General features: G+C 56.8%; 1 protein-coding gene and 1 long non-coding RNA gene across 4 annotated transcripts; one reads left to right on the plus strand and one right to left on the minus strand.

The window, feature by feature from the left end:
* Nucleotides 1-216: 216 nt before the first annotated feature.
* Nucleotides 217-24,182, minus strand: JUP (junction plakoglobin). Of its 3 annotated transcripts, none has more exons than XM_045888940.3 (15): nt 24,022-24,182; nt 13,526-13,738; nt 11,617-11,876; nt 11,162-11,400; nt 10,206-10,407; nt 9,040-9,184; nt 8,813-8,916; nt 7,312-7,650; nt 5,526-5,681; nt 5,209-5,328; nt 2,581-2,731; nt 2,348-2,469; nt 1,786-1,825; nt 1,350-1,515; nt 217-1,044 (listed from the first exon to the last, which is right to left on the minus strand). In XM_045888940.3, the coding sequence occupies exons 2-14, from the start codon at nt 13,728-13,730 to the stop codon at nt 1,364-1,366; spliced, it is 2,235 nt and encodes a 744-aa protein (XP_045744896.1). In that variant the 5' UTR covers nt 13,731-13,738; nt 24,022-24,182; the 3' UTR covers nt 217-1,044; nt 1,350-1,363. The 3 variants fall into 3 exon arrangements, with proteins under 3 accessions (XP_045744896.1, XP_045744897.1, XP_045744898.1); XM_045888941.3 differs by having other exon boundaries at nt 13,526-13,735; nt 24,022-24,180; XM_045888942.3 differs by lacking the exon at nt 24,022-24,182 and adding an exon at nt 23,451-23,664.
* On the plus strand, nt 22,843-24,903 carry LOC135362987 (uncharacterized). Its single transcript, XR_010408595.1, has 2 exons — nt 22,843-23,397; nt 23,658-24,903. It is a non-coding gene; the product is annotated as an uncharacterized LOC135362987 (long non-coding RNA).

The raw sequence follows: 24,903 nt of genomic DNA on the forward strand, positions 1-24,903 counted from the left end.
CTGGAGGCCTGTGAGTGTGTTTGTGCATTGAATTAAATCTACTCCAGATCCTTAAACACTCCTTTCTCCCTGACTCCCCTCTGTGTCTTTGCTACACACAAGGTGGCCATGAGTGCATGTGAGACCCAGCCAAGGAGGCATCGGGCTGCTAAGGGAGCTCCCAACTCCCCATCCCACCCCTAAACCCCCCCTCCCCGCCCCACTGCACAGCCTCCATTAGATCTGTGTGTTAGTTTTATTTTCTTCGCTTTGGTCTATACAAAAAAACCAATAACCAAAAACATAAAGCCAGAATAATAAAACTCTCTGCTGGGACCTCCCCCAGCCCCCCACACGCACGTGCAGGAGATGGTGGAGGGTTCGAAACAGGAAGGGGAAGAGAAAGCCCCTCACCGCACACCAGAAGGGTCAGCCAAGAGCACTTCTCAGGAGTCAGCTAGGGCGGTTGTGGGTGGGACGGGGTGTGAGGGCGTCATCCCCAGAGCTCCCAGGAAGGGGCCAAAGCCAGTTGAATGTCCTGGAGAGAGGAGCAGGAGGGTCCTGGAGTGGAGGATTCACTCTCTGCATCTCTGTCCCATCTCTGTGGTCCGTCCCTGAACTTTTCAAAACAAGCTTTGGATTCTGGGCTTTGGGCCTTGAACCTGGGTCCTGGACACCCCAGGGGCTCAGAACAGCTGGTTGGTTGGCGTTCAGTGAGACAATCAGGCCCAGAGAAGGAATCAAAGCTCTGTGGGGCCCGGGCCGCTGGAGTCAGGCCACCTGGGGTGGGGGTGGGGGGTGATTGCTGGTGGGGGAAGAGAGCAGGTGGTTGAGTCTAAAGCTTTAGTGCCGGGGCCACAGAGGTGGGGAGGGGGTGTTTGGCCCTGGACCCACAGCCCAAGACAGAAAAGCAGGAGCAGATCATCATCCCAAGAAAGACCCTACAGAGGACCTCTGGAGGCGTGGGGTTCGGCGAGAAGTCGCAGCCCTGCTCCCCTGGGCTCAGGCACTTTTCTGTCTCGCCCCATCGCCTGCACGGAGAGCCTCTCAGATGAGGAACCGCACCTGGGGGTGAGGCAGACACAGAGGGGTCAGGGCAGGCCTGTGGCCCCTAGGAGCTCGTCACCTACCCACTACCCACAGGAGGGGCAGGACTCCCTGCCCCCAGCAAGATACGGGACTAAGGCAGGCCAAGGCGCACCCCTTCCTTGGGGAAGCTCAACAGCAAAAGGCCCCACACTCGATCCCCCCCGAAAAGAGCCAGGGTTTCAGAGGAAACATGACAGGGCCTCCGTGCGAAGCAGGTTCTAGAGGGGAGGAAAAGCCTGTCTCAACAGCCCGCGGGCATGAGGGAGGGCTGTGAAGCCTACTGGAGTGGAGCCGGCTAGGCCAGCATGTGGTCCGCCGTGGGGTAGGGGGGCCTCAGGCCGTCGCTGTAGGTGTCGATGGGATAGTCCCCGTCCATGTCCATGTGCATGTCCAGGGGGTCCAGGGGCACATCGCTCGAGTACATGGGGCGGTAGGTGGCATCCATGTCTGGGGAGGAGAAGAAGGCAAGAGGACCTTCTACGGTCTGGCAGACCACCCTGCTGGACAGTCCTCGGTCCATCTGCAGAGGGCCTGACCCCCTCTCTAAACTCCCACATCAGCGGGCCTAGACAGGAATATGTGTGGATACTACACAGTGGCTGCCATGGGTCCTTTGGCCCTGGAGCTCACATCCTTCCTTCGCTCCTTCGCTCACGTCCAGAGAGACCCCACACCTTAGGCACTAGGTGGTCCCTGAGGAACTCTGCACACACTTACCATCTGCATAGGGTTCATTGATGGGGATCATGCTCTGGGCCTAAGGAAAGACACAGAGAAACATTGGGGGAGGGGGGAAGGGTGGAAAATGTAGGCTCTGGGCTGGGGGTGGGCAGCTAGAGAGGCTGCTAGAAAGGGGGCCACGGAAAAGCAATGACCCCTCAAAGGAACAGAGGATGAAATGGAGTTACACAGTGCCCCAATGGGCTCCTCTCCTCAGGCACCCCCCCTAGGGAAGGTCCCACCATTCATGCTTGGGGGCACCCACAGAACTAGAGCAGCCCTGGGGACAGCAGTGCATGGGATGTCTTGAGAGCAGGTACCAGGAGCTGCCCCCCACCCCCGCACCAGGATCAGACAACATAAAATTGCCACTCTGGCAGGTCAAAAACAGATAGTTTAACCTACTACTTCCACCTGCTAGAAATTGTCATCAATGATCCAGTTATAAAACAAAAATCTACAAAGTTGATAGTGCAGTAGGAGCCCCCTTAAAAGTGCTGTCCTTGTGCAGTGTGCAACTTGCACAACCATACACTGCAGTCCAGCCCAGGATACTCACAGCCTCCCAGGCAGCAGGGTCATGCTTGAAGAGGGAGTTGGTGAGCTCCACAGACACGCGCTTACGGTAATCTGGGTTCTTGTCCTCGGAGATGCGGAACAAGACAGCAGCAGCGTAGGTGGCTGAACAGAGAGAAAAGGAAAAACCAGTTCAGGCGCCTGCCTCCACCCAGGCTGGAGGACCAAGACCCAGCCCTCCTCTGCCACCCCCTCGCCCAGAGCACAGCCCCTCACCGGTGCCCTCGTTGTGGGAGTGCAGGAGCTCCATGAGGGGGGACGAGGCGCCCTCAGCATCAATGGCATCAGCAGCCTCCTTGTCCTGGGCCAGCTCACACAGGACCCCAGTGGCCACACGCTGGATGTTCTCCACTGACGAGTACAGGAGCTGGGGGGAGGGCGCAGGGGGTGGGCAAGGGGTGCAGGTGGGCGAGGTGTAGGGCAGGAGGGCAGCCCACCACCCAGCCCTGTCCATCTCCACCTCCCTCTTCTGGATTTAACACAAGGCTCCTACTAGAAAGTGTGGAAAAGTCTAAGGGAAGTATAAAGAAAAAGGAAAGAAAACCAGCCACAACTCCCTTACCCACCTACGGCCTCTGGCGAGTTTCCATCAGGTTTTTATCATAGTCCTGTTTTATGCCTATCTATATAAATTTTGATCCCTGCTTTTTTTTTAGCATTTTTTTTTAAGATTTATTTATTTATTTATTTATTTATTTTAAGATTTTATTTATTTATTCGAGTGAGAGAGAATGAGAGAGAGCACGAGAGGGAAGAGGGTCAGAGGGAGAAGCAGACTCCCTGCTGAGCAGGGAGCCCGACGTGGGACTCGATCCCAGGACTCCAGGATCATGACCTGAGCCGAAGGCAGTCGCTTAACCAACTGAGCCACCCAGGCGTCCCTAAAGATTTTATTTTTAAGTAGAGGCGCCGGCATGGTGCAGACGGTTGAGCATCTGACTCTTGGTTTTGGCTCAGGTCATGATCTCGGGGTCGTGAGGTCGAGCCCGCAGTGGGCTCTGCCCTCAGCGCGGTGCCTGCTTAAGACTCTCTCTGCCCCTCCCCCCACGTGCTCACTAGCGCGCACCTCTCTCTCTCTCTCTCTTGCTCAGATAAATAAATAAATCTTAAAAAAAAAAACCCAAGCCAACAAAAAAGATTTTATTTTTAAGTAATCTGTACACCCAACATGGGACTCAAACTCACAACCCCAAGATCAAGAGTCGCACACTCCGTCAACAGAACCAGTCAGGTGCCCTGCAGCATAGATTTTGATATTTTGATTCCTGGTTTTCTTTTTTTTAACCTCATACTGTAACATAAGGCATTTTCCTACGTTATTAAAAAACTTTTCCTAGAAATCTATGAGTCCATACTGGTAAAAAGAGAGTACTAAAAAGCCAAACAATAAGAACAACAAAAACAAACAAACAAAACCCCTCATGGGTCACAACTGGAGGTTACAATGGCACCGATGATCCCTTACTCTGAACTCTAGTACTTAAAGGGAAAAGATTTCAAAAGCAAAAAATTCTTCAACTCACAGTATACAGCCATATGATGTAACAGATCATTCTTTTTTTTTTTTAACCACTCCCTTATCATTGGCCACTCATTTTGTTTTCAATTATTGTAAGTAGCATTGTGATTGTTGACTGTAGGTATAAATTTTTGCCATGTTTTAAATTATGTTAAAATGATGTCACAAGGAAAAAGTCCCAGACTTGCGTGGAGCCCGACGAAGGGCTTAATCCCACGACCCTGAGATCATGACCTGAACGGAAATCAAGAGTCGGAGGTGCCACCCACGAGCCCTGGACATGAATATCTCCAAGGCTCTCCATATAGACGGCAGAATCGCCTTCTGGGGCTATTTCATCACATCTTTGCCAGCCCAGGGCACTACCCACCCCCCCTCTTTTCCCCCTAATTTGATAGTGGAGAGTGGGATCTCACTGGGAGCATCAGCTTCATTTCTTTAAACTCCTGGGGTTGAGCACTGCTTGTTTATGAGCGACCTGGGGATTGCTTCTGCCTCTGCCCATCTAACCACTGGGGTCTAGCCTTAGTGAGCTCTTTCATATGAAAGATATTAAACTCTTGTCTATTTTGATACTTGGCAAACATGTTCCCAGTTTGCTACTGACTTTTTCATGCTTTTTAGGCTGTTGTTTTGTTTTTCTTTTAAGATTTTATTTATTTACTTGACAGAGAGAGACACAGCGAGAGAGGGAATGCAAGCAGGGGGAGTAGGAGAGGGAGAAGCAGGCTTCCCGCTGAGGAGGGAGCCCGATGCAGGGACTCGATCCCAGAACCCTGGGATCATGACCTGAGCCAAAGGCAGACGCCCAACAACTAAGCCACCCAGGTGCCCCTAGGCTGTTTCTGATGTACAGATGATTTTAATGTTTATGTGGTTGAATCTGGAGATATTTTTCTTATTTGTGATCTCTTTCCTTGCTTTTTTTTTTTTATTTCTTTTAAGATTTTATTTATTTGAGAGAGAGACAGAGATAGCATGAGCGGGGAAGTGAGGGAGAAGCAGGCTCCCCACTGAGCAGGGAGCCTGACATGGGGCTCGATCCCAGGACCCCTGGATCATGACCTGAGCCAAAGGCAGACGCTTAACCGACTCAATCACCCAGGCGCCCCGCTTTCCTTGGTTTTGAGCTTGGAAAGCCATTCCCATGCAGGGATTTGCTAAGTGGTCACTCCTGGTGTGGCCACTTTTCTCCACACTCCTCCAAAGACCTCTTGCTGCGTGGCCCAGACCCACCAAACCCATGGCTGCCAAGCTTCCCCTTTCAGTAATGAGGATGAGCAGGGGTTGGAGGGTCCTCTCCTGTCCACCTGCCCCAGGCTCACCTGTACAAACAGGGGGATGGTGTTGAGTCGGAAGATCTCCATGCGGTTCATGGGATCCCGGGCGAGGATGTGCAGGGCTCCGGTGCAGCCCTCCACAATCTCCTCCATCCTCACACCGTCCTGCACAAGACGAGGCATTGGAGACGTGGCAACCAATGGCCCTTGGACCTGGCCACACACCCCCAGCATGACAATCTGACAAACCTCACGGGTCCTCAGAGTCCGCCTCCGTGACAACTTGCCTCCCCGCTTACACACTCGCGCACGCACACGTGCACAAACAGGACAACCCCGACCCCCAGGGAGGGCTCGCTCACCGTGTAGGGCTGCTGTGTGCCTGCAGCCACATGGCGCTGGGCATCCTGGTGAGCCTTGACCAGCAACTGGACAAGGCGGGGGATAACCGCCGCCTCCTGCAGCGGGGCGTGGTTTGCTGGGCACAGGGCCAGATTCCTGATCAGGCCGATGGTTGCCTGATAAGAAAAAGGACAATAATAGGGACATTTCGTGGACATCTGAAGAATCCCAACTTCCCAGCATCATCTCCTCCTTCTCTTGTCATCTCTCCATCCCCCAGGCCAGACACAGGCATGCTGGAAGATCTCCAGACCATGAGACCACTCCCAGCCCATGTCCCTTATTCCATAGGATCTGTGGGTCCTCATGTTCAACTCTAATAGCCCCTGCTAAAATGATATCCCATTCCAGAACATTCTACCAGCCCCGTGCCCTGCCCCCACCCATCCTTTCTCTTAACAACCTCCCCCTGCCCCCAGACACCAGAGTCTTACTTGCTTTTCTGATAATTCCCAAACCCTGATTATCAGGGAGTCCTTGCTATGGCTGACCCCAAAGCTTCCTGCTTTAGTGATACTCATATTACAATCAATCCCCAGCAAGGCAGCTCTGGGAAGAAGCCTCCTCCCCAGGGCACCCCATCTCCCAGGGGCCACTCTGGCCTGCCACGGTCCCTCAGGCTCTTGCAAAGCAAGCTCTCATCTCACCTGACCCTCAAAACAAGAAGCCAGGAAGGCGGGGACAAAAGTCATGAGAGATGAGGACATGAGCACAAGGTAGATGACCTGCCATGGTCATTTGTCACTTAGCTGCTAGGTCAAACCCTCCCCCCACCTCGGGCTTGCAGTAGGGACCAACCTCGAGGAGGGACCACATGTTTTTGTTTTCTCACTATGGATTTTAAAAATTCAATGTACAGGGGCGGCTGGGTGGCTCAGTCGTTGAGCAGAGTCTGCCTTCGGCTCAGGTCATGATCCCAGTGTCCTGGGATCGAGCCCCGCATCAGGCTCCCTGCTCCACGGGAAGCCTGCTTCTCCCTCTCCCACTCCCCCTGTTTGTGTTCCCTCTCTGGCTGTCTTTCTCTCTGTCAAATAAATAAAACCTTAAAAAAAAAAAAATTCAATGTATAACTCCTTAGAGCCATTCTTATCTGTACTGTCCAACTGTCTAAAATTTCACCAACGGGAGCCCCACCAGCTGGCTCTCCTCGACCCAGGCAGCCCCCTTCACACCCTTAACTCCGTATGGCAGACACTAAATGTCCCCCCAGAACCCTTTCTATTTTTTGTCTTGTTAGCGTCCCCCCTGAACTGTAGCGGGACACATGGCCTTCTGATGCAGGACACTTTGCTAGCCTCCTTGTATCTAGATGTGGTAACGTGACCAAGACCCGAAGTGTGAGCGGAAGTGATGTGTCCCATAGACCAGCCACATCGCCTTGGAACCTGTTAGAAATGCAGCGTCTCGGGGCGCCTGGGTGGCTCAGTTGGTTAAGCGACTGCCTTCAGCTCAGGTCATGATCCTGGAGTCCCGGGATCGAGTCCCGCATCGGGCTCCCTGCTCGGCGGGGAGTCTGCTTCTCCCTCTGACCCTCCCCCTTCTCGTGTGCTCTCTCTCTCTCTCTCTCAAATAAATGAATAAATAAAATCTTAAAAAAAAAAAAGAAATGCAGCGTCTCGAGCCCAGCCTTCAGGACTCAGGGCCTCTCCGTCACAGCAGCTTTGCCTGTAGCCATAACAGCTCCTAATCCCGCCCGCAGAGAGCGCCTTCCCCTTGCCGAAGCCCTCCTGCGGCCACAGTCCGCACCTTGACCAGCGGCCACTGGTTGGGCTGGTTGAGCAGCTTGACGATGGCCGGGATGCCATAGTTGAGGCGCACGGAGTTCTGGGCCATCTCAGCCTCGGGGTGGCGGCTGGTGAGGTGGCGCAGGGCACAGATGGCAGGCTCCGTGATGTCATCCTTGTCGCCGGCACGCAGGATGGCGTGGATGAGCGCCTCCACGCCGCTGTTCTGGGTCACCAGCGTCTTGTTCTTGCTGTTGTTGCACGTCAGGTTGGACAGAGTGCCCGTAGCACAGGTAAGGACGTTGACGTCGTCCACACTCAGCTGGTTCACCAGAATCTTCAGCACGCTCTCCAGGCCCTCCTGTGGGTAATGGGGGAGGCAGCGGAGAGTGAGGGAGACTCCCCGCTCCCAGGAGTCTTCCCAAATCTGTCCGCCGGCGGCGGGGGGATGGCCTGACAGGGTCTGAAGCCCGCTCAGCTGACAGTTAATGGGCCCTGCCCGCGTGCCTCGGAGCCCCCATCCCCGTGTGGCTATCCCACCGGGCAGCTGCCGCTCAGAGCGGCTTGCCCACATACCCACAGCCAGCGGGCCGGCTGTGAACCCAGGCCTGTCTCTAAGCTTGTGCTCTTCCCTCCCACCCCCTGCCCCTCTGTGTCCTCAGACCCAGGCAGGGCCGGGAGGAAACTGTTGAGGCCATGTGCTTCCGTGGCCCGGCTGGCCTGCTCTTCCCGGCTTCTCATCTTTCTGGGCCTTCGTGCTGCCCTCTCAGGGGTCCCCAGGCCAAATGCAGTTTCAGGGAACATCACTGACCCAGAAGCCCCACTTCTCCCAGGGGGAGCCCCAGGGGCCTTGTGGTAGAACAGGAAGACTCCAGGCTCTGGGATGACACTGCTGAGTCCCAGCTCTGCCGTTTACTAGCTGTGACCAAGGGCCATTACATAATCCCCTGGGCCCCTGTTTCTTCACCTAACCACCTGGGTCCCCTATTCCACCTCTAGCTGTTGAAAGGGGTAAGCAAGCCAATGTCCACAAGTGCCTAGCAGGGTCCATCCAGCACATGGCCGGGGCTGAATAAACAGCCTATTGATGGGGTGCAAGGGGCCTCTTAGGAATGGTAGTCGGGTTGGAAGGAGGGACCAGGAGTCTTGTCCTAAAACTGCATTTTTCCTTAAACTGTGTGTTTAGTCACCAGAGCCCCCAAGCTATCTCTTGGTACATTACTGCTGCTCGCCGCAGGATCTAGGTCAAAACTGTTCCCCAGGGACCACCTGAACTGCAGCTTAGGAACATCAGCCCCTTCTTCTATTCCCCTTCCTGAATCCTTAACAGCCATTAGAGCCTTAAGCTAAAGGGAGGAGGGATTTCAGGGTATTTCCAGCCTCAGCCACAACGGGGCAAGATTTATTGGCCTCAGGCCTCCCACGGCTCCTAAGGTCAGAGTTGCAGACAGGAGCCTGCGTGCGGCAAGAGGGGAGGACGAGGTGGCTGGAGAGGTGGACCCAGGCCCAAATGCTTCCCTCACCTGTTTGGTGGCCACGTCCGAGAGGTTGCGCAGGGTCCAGAGGCAGTTCTGTACGAGGCGGGGGCTGTTGCTTGTCAGGTGTTTGCCCAAGGCCTGCATCCCACCTGGGGCAAGGGACAGGGAGCACGTCGGCCACGGGGAGCATGGCTCACCAAGCCTGGCTGCTGGACAAGGCCCCCACCCCAGCCGTCCTGACCACGTGGGCTATCCTTGCAGACCATACTCACCAGCCTCCACAATGGCAGGCTTATTGCTGGGACACACAGACAGCACCTTGAGCACACGGCTGGTGGTCCAGAGCAGCTTCTCATAACTGTAGTTACGCATGATCTGCACGAGGGCCTGGGGTCCTCCGTTGGCCAGGATGATGAGCTGAGTGGGGAGACGGTGGAGAACGAATGTGAGACAGACAGGAAGTATGACAAGGAACAAGGAAAGGAGAGGGGGCGACAGAGCTGTCACTACTGAACTTCAGCGAAAACCTGAATAGCTTTTGTGACAACTAAAAATGCCAAAATTTTGAAAAAAGGATAATACACAACGCTGACAAGGATGAGGTGAAACTGTACTAACAGACACCACCACTACCAACGCTGTAAGTGATATAATCCTTCTGGAAGGCATTTGGCAATCTGGGTAAAAGCCCAGAAATATTAAAAACCCTCAGCCCCACTGTTGAAAGAATTGTCCACTCTTTGGGAAAAGCTGTGTGCCCAAAGATGCTCATTACAGCATTGTTTATAAAGGTAAAAAATCAAGAGCACTCTAAATGCCCTCCCTAAGAATAACGTCTGGGGCCCCCACTTCATGAATATGGTGCTATTTGCCACGATAGAGGGTGATTCTGAAGATACAGGAAAAAAAATTTTAAATACATAGAAAACAGGGGCGCCTGGGTGGCTCAGTAGGTCGAGCCTCTGCCTTCAGCTCGGGTCATGATCCCAGGATTCTGGGATTGAGCCCTGCATCGGGCTCCCTGCTCAGGGGGAGTCTGCTTTTCCCTCTCCCTCTGACCCTTCTTGTGTGCTCTCTCTCACTCACTCTCTCTCTCAAATAATAAATAAATTCTTTCAAAGAAACACACAGAAAACAGATGCAAAGTTGTACATTTGCCAAGGCTACAACCACATACAAATACACCCACAGGACGGCCCTGCAGGACGCACATGGAGATAGCGGTGGTTGTGTGAGGATGGTGACATTTTTTCCTTTTCCTTTTCCTTTTCCTCAAAATATTCAGCTATATGATGAAAGATGTACAGCTGCGTATACTCATACATTTAACCTAAAAAGGGTAAGGAGGTAACCTAAAAAGTGGCCGGAAGCTGCAGCTGGACAGAAGGTGATGCTCCGCAGGACTGCGGGGCTGGGCTGGGGGCGGCGCACAGCCCACCTTGCTCTCCTGGTTGCCGTAAGCCAGGAGCTGCAGGCAGTCGGTGGTGATGGCCAGGAACTTGGGGTTGTTCTTGTTGAGCAGGGGCACCATCTTCTGCAGCCCATCTGCCAGGCGCACCGCCATCTTGGCGCCCTCCTGGTACAGTAGCAGGTTGTGCAGCGTGGTGATGGCGTAGAACAGGACCGACTCCACGGGGGAGCTGGGACGACAGGCAGGGCGTTAATGCGAGTCGGGTCCCAAGGGCCTGGCGTGAATGTGGGCTACCCTCCTCCCCAGGAAGCCTTCCCCATACCAACACCCCTGTGGAAACAGCCCTTGACGAAAACATCATTGTCCCTTGAGCCCGGCCCCACTCGGCCCCACTCAGCCCCACTCGGCCCCGCTCTTACGCACGGAGCGCACAGTGCGCACCGCTCCTCTCTCCACCAGGACCACGACTCCCCCTGTGCCCAGGGCTGAGCGCACAGTAGGTCTACTAAGGAACTACCACATGGCAGGCCATGTGCTAGAGCGGTCCTGTGAGGGGATCAGAGTATCTCCAACCTCAAGGAACTCACAGCCTGGCATAAGGGTGGATATAAGGAGAAAGACCAATGAACCTTGCAAGCTGGGAAAGATATGGGAGGCAAGGAACTCTCTCTGCTGTTCCCTCTGCCTGGGATACTCTTCCCTTCATCTACCCGGGCCAAACCCCACGCATCCGTCGGCACCCTGCTGTTAGAGTGCACAGAGCTCTGAGCAATCGTGGGCAGACCGCTCCCTAGCCTATACCGGATCCTGGGAACTAACCTGCTAGTTTCTTACATGCCGTCTCCCCGGCTAGGCCGTGAGAAGCTGAGCCCCAGGACTGGGCATGGGGCTGCACCTGGCACACAGTAGGTCCTCGATAAATGTTGTATGGAAGCCCAAGGGAGGGGAGTCCCCAGGATCCCACAGTGAGTAGGGGTGCATACCTGAGCATGCGGACCAGGGCAGGGATGCCGCCTGACTTGAAGATGGCAAGCAGCCCCTCGCGGTGGTGGGAGAGGTTGTGCAGGATGCTGGTGGTGCAGCGGGCCGTGTCCAGGTCACTGGTGTTCTGCATGGTGCGCACCACGGCTGCCACCAGCTGGGGCGAGCCCATCAGCGCCCGCCGCGACGCCTCTTTCTTGGACAGCTGGTTCACAATCATGGCTGCCTTGGTCACTACCACCTGAGGGGGAGGGGGAGGGATGGGAAAAAGTGAGCAGATGGGCCGGGCCAGCTGCCACTGTGAGATGAAGGGGCCCGGTGAGCCCGTCCACAGAGTTCAGACGGACCCAGCTCAAACTCTCCCCCGCTGATGTGGCCCGGGGTAGGGGGTCCCCTGTAGACACCTGACCTCTCCCCTCTCTGCCCCGCCCCCGCCCTGGCCAGACCCCTCCCAGACCGGGTCCTCATCGTTGAGCAGTTTGGTGAGTTCAGGCAGGGCCCGGGTGGCCAGCTCGGCATCATCCTGGTAGTTGATGAGATGCACGATGGCTGACTTGAGTAGCTGGGACGGCTCGGCCAGCCGCTGCAGGTTGGTGCTCTGGCCCTCCACCTGGGTGGCCAGCAGTAGCGAGCTGTCTTCCCCTGTCACACCAGGACACATGGCCTCCCGCACCCGCTTGGCTCTGGCCGTCGTGGACATCTGGTACTCCAGGTCGCCTGGGGGGGGGCAGGGGGCAACGGGCACGGACTGAGCCATAGGAGGTGCATGGGAGGGGCAATGGTGGGGGGACACTGGGGAGCAGGGCAGGCCTTGTAGACAGCCCACGTGGGTTCTTGGGGCTAGCTCCCACCCCAAGGCCCCAGTGACAACCCTCGCACGGTTCTGCCTCTAACCAGGGGAGGTCACCACTGCCTCAGTTACATCAGCTGTAAAATGGGGCCCCACCTATTCTGTCCATCACAGGGAATTCTTACGGGAATTAAATACTAGTTGTAAATCGCTCTGAAAAAAAGGATGTAGTAGTACACACATCCCTACAAAAGTGTTAGTGAATGTTACTATTCATAAGAATAGTTAACATTTTTTGAGTATTTAACTATGTACTTAGCAGTGAATTAAATGCTTTTCTTATATTTTCTCATTTATCTCATAATAACCCTATAAGTACTATTATTATCTCCATTTTACAGATGGGGAAACTGAGGCATGGTGAGATTCTAGGAGCCCAAGCTGGGGTCTGAATTCAGACAGCCTGACTCCAGAGCCCAAACCCCAACCCTACGCCCCTCCCTTAACAATCAGGTTGAGGTAGCAGCAGACAACCTAGGTCTCCTTTCAACTCTGAAATCTCATGATTCTAATTATATCCTCATCATCTCCAAAGGAGGCAACTCTCCCATTACACAGGCAAGCAAATAGAGGCCCAGAGGGCCACCCAGTATCATACAGCAGATCAGAGAGAAAGGCGGGAGTGTGGGTTTCAGAAAGCAGGAGGTGGGTTCTCAGCTCAGACTCCGTGTTCCACCCCCTGGATGGGTCCAGAGTCCCACATATAGGTGCCCAAGCTTCCCAGGCAGCCCGATGCCCTGGGGGACAGACACACAGAGAGGCAGAGGTTCCACCCTCCAATTAGTCGGGAAGGAGGAGACACTCACAGACCTTTCCCACCTGAATGCTGGGCTTTGAGCTACCAACACAGTGACTGGCCTGCCAAGGGGCCCTTGCCTGCTGTCAGGGAGGAGAGCCCCGGGCGCTGAGGCTGAGCTCTGCTGGGCCTCCACCTGTGCCAGCCCACCCCGCACCTGTCCCAGCACCCACAGCTCATCCGGCTCAGTGTTCGGCTCCCTGGAAGCACCTGTGGACAGTGGTCTAGGGCCCACATACTCCTCTCCCCCCAGAGAGACCAGTGCCCCGGCCGGAAGCCTCAGGGCCAGGAGCCAGCAGCTGGGTTGTCACGCCACCACCCGGCCTCAGGCTATCTGTAGGTCTCCTCCTACCCCCATTGGGAGCCCTGCCTCCCCATCAAATTTGAGGCTCCTGGAGCAAAAGGACCATCTTTCCTGATAGTCCATGGGTCCCCTGAGGGCAATAGTGATGCCTCGACATTATACTATAAGTTCATCGAGGACCAGGACCGTGCCTCCAGTCTGGCAGGAAGGGTCTTGCTTCCTCTCCATACGAGAGGTTCAAGGAAGAGGAATCCGCCGCCCTCTCAGATGGGGGCACCCTGAAGTAGCTGCACCTCCTCCCTCAGACAGGAGCCCCCTAAAGTCGGCCTCCCTCTGCCCCGACAGGGCCGAGGCTGATTTTTTGCTGAAGTATTTCCGTGGGATAGTTTCCATGCAAGAGTCCCGGGGATCCTGACCTTGGCTCTGGGGCACCTGGGTGTAGGTGGTGGTCTTCTTGAGCGTGTACTGGCACCCACAGGCCTCATCGTCTTCCATGATGCCCTTGCTACTGACCGAGGGCACACAGGTGTTGGCACCCGAGTGGATGCCAGAGTCATAGGTGTATGTCTGCTGCCACTCAGTCACCTTGATGGGTTGTTCGATCAGGTTCATCACTTCCATGGCGGCTGCTGGGGACACAAAGGAGGGACAGGAAATCAGCTGGTTCCAGGGAGGCATCCCATGATCTGGCCCAGCCCCCAGCTTCAGCCCATCCCCAGGCCCAGGGAGGGACTGCCCACAATGGGATACCCAAGTGTGAGTCCTGGGCTTAGACCTCTAACCTCCAGCCCAGGGTGGAGCGATGGTGGGGCGACACTGGGGAGCAGGGCAGGCCTTGTAGACAGCCCACGTGAGCAGTGGGGCAGTAAAGAGCCAGATGCCCCAACCCAGCCCTGGGCTCGCTCACCTTGCTGTCCCCGCCCAACACTCCCAGAGCAAAAGGCACTCAGGACCTCCAGCAGCTTCTGGGGTCCTGCACACCCACCCCCATGCATGGGGCTCTCTGGGAAAGTCTCTGGTGAGGCACCTACACCCCAGGCATTGGACAGGAAACTGGGTGGGGCAGGGAGGCAGTCTGACAGGTTTCTCTGGAGAGCCCCGGAGGCTGCTGGGAGCCGTCAAAAGCTCCCTTGGAGACTCCAGGATCTCAGGATCTTTCCTGAAGATGGGGCAAGGATCACAAGTGACCCCAGAGGCCCAAGCCCTGAGATCCCTGTCTCTCTAGCACCCCAGCTCCTAGAAGCCTTTTCCAGAATTCTGAGCCCCACTGACCAGTTCCAGTATCAGCCACATACTACTGGGCAAATTCACCTCTCTGCAGAGCCCAACCCTCATTTGCAAAATGGGGTAACACCACGTCCCTCACAGGCTGTCGTGAAGGCTGGATTTGTAGAAGACCCAGCCTGGTGCCAGGCACATAGTAGGTGCTCAGTCTTGGTGGCCACAGCCATGCACGTGGCCGTGGCCATATAGCAACACTGTCTCTCCCTCGGAGGGGTTTTCTCACTTCCTGGCCTCCTAGAACCCAGACTAGAGATAAGGGGTGGGGCAGGCCCCGAAGGGGGGTCACTGCTATTCAGGTACCCCTTCCTCCCCCTGCAGAGACTTGGGGGCACTTGAGGTTCACGAATTGTTGGGCCCTAATGCGGACCCCTGGTGAATTCTCACTTGGTCTGTTGGGCTTCCCTGTCTCGGGAGCTGACCTCCAGAGTCCAACCCCTGGGAGGAAAGGCAAGGGAAGCTGTGCTCCAGGGAGGGCCTGCCCCGTGCCAGAGCGTTCACGAACGCCGTCATCCGCACAAGCAGGTGCTCCCCGCTTTACGGACAGGGAAACTGAGGCTCCACCAGGGGAGGTGGCACAGCAGAGAAATGGCAGAGCTGGGACCAGGCAGAGGCGTGAGGGATAGCCCAGTCTGTGGCCTCTGCACACGCAGTGTGGCCTCAGACAGCAAACAGACCACAGGCCGGTCCATCCACGAAGGCGGATGCGACGCAGCCCCTCAAACCTACTGTCCCCATCGTGACGGGGAACTGGGTAAGGCCCAGGGTGGTTGGGCTGGCTCAGGCAGGCCCCACCCCGGGAACAAAGATCAGCAGGGTATGTCTTCCCAGGGCCACCCTCAAGGAGGAGGACGAATGATCCTCAGGCCTCCCTGCCTTTTACCTGACACGGGTTCCTTCCCTGCCTGTGAGCATACCTGAACAGGCAGAGGCAGGAGCCAGACTGGCTCCCAGCCGCCTCCTTCCTCTCCTCCCTTCACCCCAAGTGACTCAGAGTTTCGAGCTGATAAACAGAAGCAGGCCCAGAACGCACCAGACAGCAGGCTGGGTGCCACCAGCTGCACCCAGCTGCTTCCCAGGCACCGGCTATTTCAGGAGGAGCCCCCCGCCCCCGCCCTAACCACACACTGGAGGTGGGAGAGAGAAAGAATGGAGTAGTTTGGAGAAGCAAGCCTGTCACAGAGCCGCCCCCGGGGAGGAAAAGACCCTGGGGAGGAGGCCTTGGACATCCCAGCGCTGCCGAAGGGAGGTAAAACTCCATCACGATATACAGCTGCACTGACCCTGTAAATGCCACTACGCCAGGCAGAGGGCGGAGCCCCCATCTGGGCGCTGAGCCGTAGAGTCAGATCTGCTCAGGACAAACTGGAAATCTCCAGCCCGGATCATAAGAATGCTCCATCTGAGCCAGGAAGAGCCCCTCCCCAGCAGAGACCGCCGCCTACCCCTGGGGCTTCTCAGCCCAGCCAGAGGGGCTCAGGCCTCACCCTGAACCTCAGAGATCACCCCCCCACACCACCACTTGCCAGCCCCGTATCCACGGGGACCACCGAGGTCAAGGCTGGCCACAGGAGGGGCATTTTCCCAGCAGGCCCCTCACCACCACCACCCCCTACCCCCGCCAGCCGCAGGCCTGGAGCCAAGAGAAGCTGAGGGCTGGCGGCTGCCCAGGGCGAGACAGAAGCCACAGGGAGGTCAAAGGATCCATGGGGGAAGGGACACTCAGCTGCTTTTACTGTCAAATGAATCTCACGCTTCCCTCAAAGCCACCCTGGCGGGCATTTATCCACGTCCAATTTCCAGTTGAGAAGACTGAGACACCACCCTGAGAACAGGGCAGTGCTCTGCCCAGATTGGGTCAGCCTCGCTGCACATCGGCCTCCAGCCCGCTAAACAGGGCTGCTCCCCTGGCTCCTAACAGGGGACGCCCTGCGGTCAAGGGGAGCGGGCGGCTGGGGCGTGGGTAGAGCGGAGCCCCTACGAGTGGGCGGAGAGGCTGGGGAGGCCAAGGGGACTCCCAGCTGGAGGCAGAGCACTGGCTACGAAATCAGGCGTCCCAGCTCGCCACAAGCTTACTGGTGTCCTTAGACGATTACTTGCCCTCTGTGCTTCATCCACAGAAAGAGTGGCCCAGCTGATCTCAGAGGAACGTTGATTATCTAAGACTCAGGCTTCCCACGACAGACAAGAGAAGGCTGAGGGTGGGCCAGGGGAGGGACCGCACAGAGTTCAGAGAGGACACACACCAGAACGCTTCTCGAAGAAAGGATCCCGGGGTGAGCTCCTCCTGCAGCAGGAAGGCTAGGAGTCAGACCTCAGGCAGGACTGTCAGGCCACCCCACCTTCCTCCTCACCAGCTCCCAGGAGAACCAGGGGAATTCTATCACCAAGAAACAAAAGTGCTGTTTGGGCAGTTCCCAGGGTGGAGCGGGCCGCGCCCAGCTTGGTCTCACCCCTCTCCACCCTGGACCCGGCGCGGGACCTGCCCCAATGCCCCCCGGAAAGAGCCAGGGTGGAAGCAGGCGAGACAGGCACGGGCCCTGCCCACGCGCTCCGGCCAGAGCCGGGCAGAGCCAGACACCGGGGGCCTTTGTTTAGCAGCATGCTCTACTGTGGGCAACAAGATCACAGCGTGGGGTGGGGACAGCACCGGCGACAGGAAGAGGAGCCTGGGCCCTGGAGAAGGCGCGCCAAGGAGCCTCCCCACAGAGGTCCCCAACTGGGTAGGAGTGTGCAGGCGAGCTTCGGACACACCCTGCCCTTCATTCCTGCTTCCTCCCCAGTGTGGCCACCTCAGCAGGCTGCCCCTGGGCACCCTAAGTCCAAGATGGTCCTGGGACAGTGTGGTCCAGTCCTGACACTCAAAATAACTGCCACGGCGTGGGGCGGGGCGGGCTGGCCGGCTCAGTCGGAGGAGCGAGCAACTCTTGACCCCGGGGTTGTAGCTTCTAACCCCATGTCGGGTGTAGCCATTGCTTAAAAATAAAATCTTTTTTAAAAACTAAATAAACAAAAAAAAAAACACCCTGCCACCAACCTACTGCAGGCCCCTGCCCCCACCAGCACCACTATCAGTAAAACACCTAGAAACAAGGGCCGGAATGGGCCGCCCAGGAGGCCTGCTGGAAGGAGGCTTAGACACACTGCATGAGGGAGCTAGAAGAGCAGGCAGGGCCCTCCAGAAGTTCCCTGGGCCAGAGGCCAGCAGCCATGCAGACGCTCAGTGATACAGGCTCAGTGACAGAGGAGGGGGCCTGTGGGCAGGGCAGGAAAGCCTGGGAGTCAGGGGAGAGGATCCTTCCAGGCCCGCCACCCACTGGCTATGTGCTCTCGGACAAGTCACCCGATTTCCTTAAGCCTCATGTTCCTCATCTGCAAAGTAGAGATGATCAACAAGCACTCCTTTCTTGAGACCACGTGTGGTTCGTGGATCTCACACAGCCGGGACCGCGGAAGCCCTCTGTCCACAGTAAAGGCCCAGGCCAGCTCTCTTCTATTAGCCAAGCCAAGACATGGCAGAGGAGGAGGCCAGCAGAGTCGGGCCTGGCAAGGGGGCGAGCAGCCGGTCTGCTTTTTGGGACCCAGGACCAGGGAGGGTGTCTGCCTCCCAGTCCCAGGCCCGAGCCCCAGGACTGGGGTGGGGTGTGGCTGGGGAGAAGGAGTTATGTCCGGTCCAGGAGGGAAGACACTGCTCTCCCACTGCCCTCTGCTCTCTCCTCTCTCCCCAGTCACATGAGCTGCTTCCTGCATCCAGGGGTGGCCAGGCCAGTCAGGCCGGGACATTCCCCACATAGCAGTCCCAGGAGAGAGGCTGGGCTGAGCAGGGTCACCAGCCCCCACCCTTCCCCACTGCCTCTGACTCCAGCAGAGCTTTGGCCAGCGGTCCCAAGAACAGACAAAAACAGACCCTAGAAAAGTAGAGACAGACGTGACTGCTTCCCTTGAGGGCCCTGTCTCCCCCATCAGGCTGGGGCTTCCCAGCTAGGCCTCTCCCCTCAGACTGGTGGCCTCAGCAGCAAACACCCCACAGACGAGAGGTTCCTTGACAGAATTCCGTAGTCTCTCCTTTCAGAATGGTCATCCCGAGCAGACAGAGACTGAAATGGGCACCACATATGGCCAGGGCCCTGGGGACAGGAGAAGACAGAGGAGCCCATCCTCCTGGATGCTTCCAGAGGAAAACCCTCACTTCCGGTCTGGAGGACAGCCCAAGCTGCGGCCCAGGACTGGCTGGGGGTGGGGGAGGCTCAGATCAGGCCATCCCAGCTGCTGTTTGTTTTCTTCCTTCTGGGCTCCTTCCCAAAGCAAACAAACCAGGGTGGGAAAATGAAGGGGACTTGGAGGAGAGGGAAATGCAGGGCCAGGTGGCTCGACCCTGAGGACCTCCCGGCTCCCCTGCGGAGGACTCCAGCTGGAGCTCCCGTCTCTGCTGGTGACCCTCTGTGGGCAAAAACCCAAACTGGCGGATCACCCCACACCAGGGCTCCTGAGAGTGGAAACACACCGCACCCAGCCTCAAGAAACAGCAAAGGGTGACTTGAGCAAGTGGGGCCTCACATACCAGGGCCTCTGGGGGGCTGGGCAGCCCTGACCCCAGCTGGCATCCTCTCCTTAGGGGGTGATCCCCCAGGGTTTCATTCTGCAGGGATCTGCCTGACCTTCTCCGGGAAGTACAGGGAAGAACCAACCCTGAGTTCCCTGTTCTGCATTTGCTGGAGAAAACTAGGATTTGGATAAAGGTTTGGTTAAAATTTGTTATTGTCTACAGAGCGTGAGATCATCAAGATAGAGGCTAAGAAACAAGAAAAGAGGGGCGCCTGGGTGGCTCAGTCGTTAAGCGTCTGCCTTCGGCTCAGGCCCTGATCCCAGGGTTCTGGGATCGAGCCCCGCATCGGGCTCCCCGCTCAGCGGGAAGCCTGCTTCTCCCTCTCCCACTCCCCCTGCTTGTGTTCCCTCTCTCGCTGTGTCTCTGTCAAATAAATAAAATCTTTAAAAAAAAAAAGAAAAAGAAAGAAAGAAAGAAACAAGAAAAGAGAGGGAAAGAAACGTTAGTGTTGGGATCATGGATGATTTTTTTTTTTCTTCTCTTGTAAACTTTTCTAAACTTTCCAGTTATTTTTTTACAATGATCAGATGTTACTTTTTCAATCAAGAGGGAGGAGGTGTCACAGAGTCCAGCCTCCTCAGCATCCCCCAAATAAGCATACTGATTGCCCAGCCCCATCCCAACTCTGCCTGTCCCAGACACTCAGCCCAGTGTCCCTACAGTGGAGAAGGAAAGCAGACCTGTGAACCCACACTCTGCAGGTCACAGAGAGCTGAGCTTCTTGTCCTGAGGCCCCCAAAGGCTGAGGTGCCAGGAGGCTGAGCAAAGAGCTTTTTCTTCAGGCCTGGCCAGGAAGTTGCTAGAAATTGGGGCAGTCCATGCCCCCAGACCGCCATCAGATTCAACCATGTCCCAGGAGAGAGGCCTCAAAATGTCACTTACAGGGACACAAAGCTGGATGGCCTGCTCCAGCCACACCTCTCTTTCTCTTCACAAGGGTCACTGGGCCAGCCGGCTCACAGATACCTGTCCCTCTTACCGCCAGGACTCTCTTCTCCCAGAAGACACCACCCTGCGTGTTTCCCCAGGGACCCCAACAAACCTCAGACTGGCACCAAAGGTACTGATTCCTGCCTGCCCTCTCTCTCGGGCACGATGGCCCTCCTCCAACTCCCTCAGACAGAACCCTGCTTCCTCCTTTTTAGAGAAGAGTCACCTCTGACCTTCCATCTCTCCCTCTTACTCAGCAATGCAAGAGCTCATCTCTAACAGACAGGAAGTCCTTCCTCCTGTCTAGCCTCCATTCCTTCCCTAAGAGCATCAGTCTCCATGGCCCTTGTATCCCCAAGGGTGATGGAAAACCACAAGCCCAACACCCTCTTTATAGCATCAGTCAGGACTGACATCATTCTCTTTCCTTCTCTGTCACATCAAGTCCCCTCAGCCTTCTCTTCTCCAGGATCAATAATCCCCATGCCCAGGGGCCCCTCTTGACCTCAAGGGATCCAAAAGCCCAGTGCAGACAGGCTCAGTGCCCAGGCTGCACCCAGAGAGAAGCCCCATTTTCCAGGCCCATCTGGTGTCAGGTGCCCGGTTGGCAGAGGTGACAGGTCTCAGAAGGCAGTGACACCAGCCCCTCCCTCAGGGACCAAGGCTCTGGATGACCCCACCCCATCACCAGAAAGGCCCTCCCAGGCTCCCGGGTTCCCAGTCTCCCAGGCTCCCAGGTTCCCAGGCTCCCAGGCTCCCGGGCTCCCAGTCTCCTAGTCTCCCAGGCTTGCAGGCTCCCAGGCTCCAGGGCTCCCAGGCTCCCAAGCAGAGGACAGCCAGCTCTCGGCCCCAGAGCAGCCAAGCAGTACTGACTGGCACAATCCTATAGCCCAGTGGCCCAGTCCTAAATCTGACTCTCATTTCTCTCTCCTCCCCAGGGACCAGGCTCCCCTTTATGTTGGCACAGCCCCAGCCCCAGGCAAAGCAGGAAGCCCCACTCCCTATACAGGGACAAGCCCAGAACAGCCCAGGATCTGGCCCGGCGCAAGCCAGGAGGCAGCAGCAGCTTTGACTCCTGCCCTCCTCTGCCCCACCAGCCTCCTCCACACATGGCCACAGCCCCTGGCCCTGGGGAGATGGCCCCCTCCCCCAGGAACTAAAAACCAAGCCATGGAAGTTTCAGAGGGCTGGAGGCTAGGACATGAGTCACCCCCTCCTGACCAACCTGCCCCCACCTTCACCACCCACACAAACCTGGCTGGGTCATTTAGAATTCTCTTCTCCCCAAACTCCCAGGCAGAGGCTCTCAAAGAGCAGGAGCAGGTTCTTCCCAGAGCTGCAGTTGGGTCATACATGATACAGCAGGATGGGCTCTGAGCTTGGAACCAGAGGACCCAAAGGCTAGTCTTGACCCTGCTTGGGTCTCGATGTGCAACTTTGGGCAAGTTACTTAACTCCCCTGAGTTTCAGTTTCCTCATCTGCCAAATGGGGTAATGATACCTGCCTCTAGGGATTGTCGTCAGGAATAAGTGAAAACACTCAAAGGAAAGTGCTGGTATCTGTAAAGTCCTCCCGTACATTTTTAGTTACCATTTGTCAAGTACTTATTGGGTCGTGGGTATTACTCCCATTTTGCAGAGGTCACTGAGGCTCAGAGAGATGAAGGGACCTGACCAAGGCCACACAGGTAATGAGTGGCAGAGCTGAGATTCAAACCCAGCTCAGTCCACGCCCATTTCACTGTGCTCAGAATTGGCCCACGGCCCTTCCACTGACAGTCAATCACCCCATCTCATTCTCAGGTGGCTCTTCTCCCCAGCCCCTCATCAGGACCTGCCCCTTGAGCCTCCAGCGGGGAGCCTCAGCGGGGAGCCTCAGCGCTGGCAGCCAGAACAGAGGTTCCAGAGGGAATGGGGGTGGGGCAGGGTGGAGAGGGCTCCTGTCACCCAAGCCGGTGCTTGATCTAGCAAGAAATGACTCATTGGATCCTACCTTTTCCCCCTTCTACCTCCCGACCGAGAACCACCAGTTGCCACCAGGCACCTCCTAGCAATACTTCCTCAGTATTATCTTTTGATCACAGTCACAGACCAGATTAGCTAAACTAATCATTTTACCAATGTAATTACAATGCCTTCCCCTCCTCCACTTTGGCACACAGCAGAGGGAAAACAGGTTATTTTTGCCCAAATTCCATGACCTTTTGGCTCCCCAGAGGTACACTACCCATTAGAGAAGAAGGATGGGGTTTCCTCCTCAGCCTCCCCCTAACTCAGGGCACTCCACGGGGACGGGTCTGACCCCTGCCCACTCCCCCAACTACAACCAGGAAAGAGGTGGTAGGGTCTTCCCAACTGAGTCAGGCCAAGCAACCCTGATTCCCTCCATACTCCCTTCACCCCCGAACTAAGGGAGAGCCTGGCTCTTATATTTCCCCTCTGGTCCCCAAGGAGGCTGGCGTCCAAATCCCTGCAGAAAGACCACACTTCAGATTTTTAAAAACCAGTGCTGAAAGCCTGGTGATCTCCAACTCTGCCCAGGGAAGGGGCTCTCAGGAAATTGGGGTGAAGGGAGCCCTCATGCAGCTCTCCCGAAACCTTGTGCCGCATAGCCTGTCCCACTCACCCCACCCAGCTCTCTCAGAAAGAGGTGGCTGGGAGACTGACTGCAAAAGCCTCCCGAAGGAATGCACCTTCAAAACCCAGAAATCAAATGGAAACCAAACCCCAAGCTCCACACTCTCCGGCCTCAAAGACTAGCCAGCTATATAAGGTGGGGGATGGGGTAGAGGGGGGAAAAAGGCCAGAACAATCGCTCCCCCCACCCTCTTCAGTTTGGCCGCCCCACCCCCATTCCTGGGGAGGGGGCAAAGCTTGGGAGAAAGCCACTGGCCTCAAGCGAGGGGGTGTGGTGGTCCCCGGAGGCAGGAAGAGAAGGAAGAAGCTGCTTCCCCTTTGGCCCACCCCCCAACCCCTGCCCCCACCTCGGGCCCCAGGGGCCCAGCAAACAGGATGGAGGTGGGGGCAGGGAGGATAGGGTCAGAGCGCAGGCACTGGCCCGGGCTCAGCCGGGCCAACTGGGGGAGGGGGCTTTGTCCCAAGACGGACCCCCCTAAGCCTGGGGGGGAAAGCCCTTGGGCAAGGAGGCAGTTAAACCCGCAGAGAAAGCTGCCGTGAATACTTCCTCCTAGAAAGTTTGTTTGGGGTGATTTTTTCGACAATAAGAGGTTAGAGAAGAAGAGTAGTCCTGTTCCCCTGTCGACGTTCTGGAAGCAGCAGCTACTGGAAACTGGGCCAGGGAATTCTCCAACCAGGCACGACCCCTCCGCTCAGACCCCAGTCCGAGCCACGGGTGCCAGACACCAGCTGGGCGCGCAGCCGGGCCCTGCGCCAGTCCCGCTGTCATCCCATCCCACCTCCGATGGCGGAGCCCTAGCCCGGCACCCACCGGGGCGGAGGGAGGCGCCGCAGGTACAGTACCGACGAGGGCGCTGGAGGGCTGGGCCTCTGCACTGAGTGCTCACCTGCTCCGCAGGTGGGGCCCGCGACGCTGGGAAAATGTGCGCTCGGCCCCCACGGTCGGGCAAGCTGGGCGCAGACAATAGGGCCCCACCCAAGCCTGGGGGAGTAGAGAGGGAGGGAAAGCGAAGATGACGCGTGAGGTGGGGTGAGGGTGGCCCCAAAGACACCAGCGGCAGCAAGTTTCCCGAACTGTACATTCCTGACTACAGAGTGAGCCCTGGGACGCAGAGGAGCAGGGCAAAGTCTCCCTCACAAGAGTCACGGCGAAGAGTCGGGGATGCGGCGTCGGGCGAGCTCCACCGGCCGCAGGTCAGGCGCGACCCCAGAGGCACCTGCCCTCATCCCTCCCCGCCCTTCTCTGATCTCCAGCTCACGCAGCCCCCGGCACACAAGGCCACCACCTCGCGCCCCCGGAGTCGCCGCGCCCAAGGACCCCAGCGCGCCCCCTGCCGCCGGTGCAGGGTGGCGCTCCCTGGCTCGCTCCCTCACCTGCCCGGAGACGGCGGGGATCGGCCTCTCGGCCGCTCGCCGCCCTTCCCTCGCCCCAGCGATCCCCGCCCCGATCGTCCGCACCTGCTTGTGGAGCCTGGCCGGGCTGGGTGTAGGGGTCGGGCCAGCGCGGGCAGCGAACTGAGCTCGGCGCGCTCGGGCGGCGGCTGCTCCGAACTCTGGCCAAGGCAGCAACTCAGTAACCGAACAAAAGGCGAAAGGACCTGACAGCCAAGCCACGCCTCTCGCCCCCTCGAAGCTCCGCCCCCGAGGGAAACGCCCACCCGCCGATGAGGGTTCACTGGCTGCCTCTCCTGACTGTCCCATCGAGGGGCGGAGCCTCGCGCTCAGTCCTCTTCCACCGCCGCCTCTGTTTATCCGCTGGCCATTGGCCCCAGGGACTGCTAGTCGGCTCTGGGGACGGCCTCCAACTTGAGGTTCCATCCTCACTCCGCACCTATTGGCAGATAGAAGGTTACTTCCTCCTGATTGGGCAAGGGATTGTCAGTAAGACTAAGGAAAGAACCAATGGGAAGGATGGGGTGTGTCTTGCCCCACCCTAGCTCTGAGCAGGTGAGACTCATTACTCTCCCCTTCCCCCTACCTGTCCAACAGGTGAGTCAGGAGGCGCCATGGGAAAGGACAGACGCCTTTACAGGCCAGCCAACTCAGCGTCAGGCATGATGCTTCTTTGCGCTTATTCACCCTTGCCACAGAGGGATAACAACATATTTGTATATCATTTCATAGGCTTTTTTTTCTAGGTTGGGATTTTTTTCCCCAAAGACAAGAGTGCTCATGAGATTTCGAATTAGAAGGCCTGGGTTTGGGTTCTGCCACTTAGTAGCTGTATGATCTCAGCCAGTTACTTCATCTTTCATCCTGTTTTTCTTCATCTGTAAAATGGGTACATTAGCTGTATGTCTCATGGGGGGTGCGGGAATAAAATTAAGGTTTGTGAAATCA

The sequence above is a fragment of the Mirounga angustirostris genome, unplaced genomic scaffold, assembly GCF_029215605.1.
Source record: "Mirounga angustirostris isolate CCGP_5_RB_7025 unplaced genomic scaffold, mMirAng1.0.hap1 SCAF_17, whole genome shotgun sequence".
NCBI lineage: Eukaryota > Metazoa > Chordata > Mammalia > Carnivora > Phocidae > Mirounga > Mirounga angustirostris.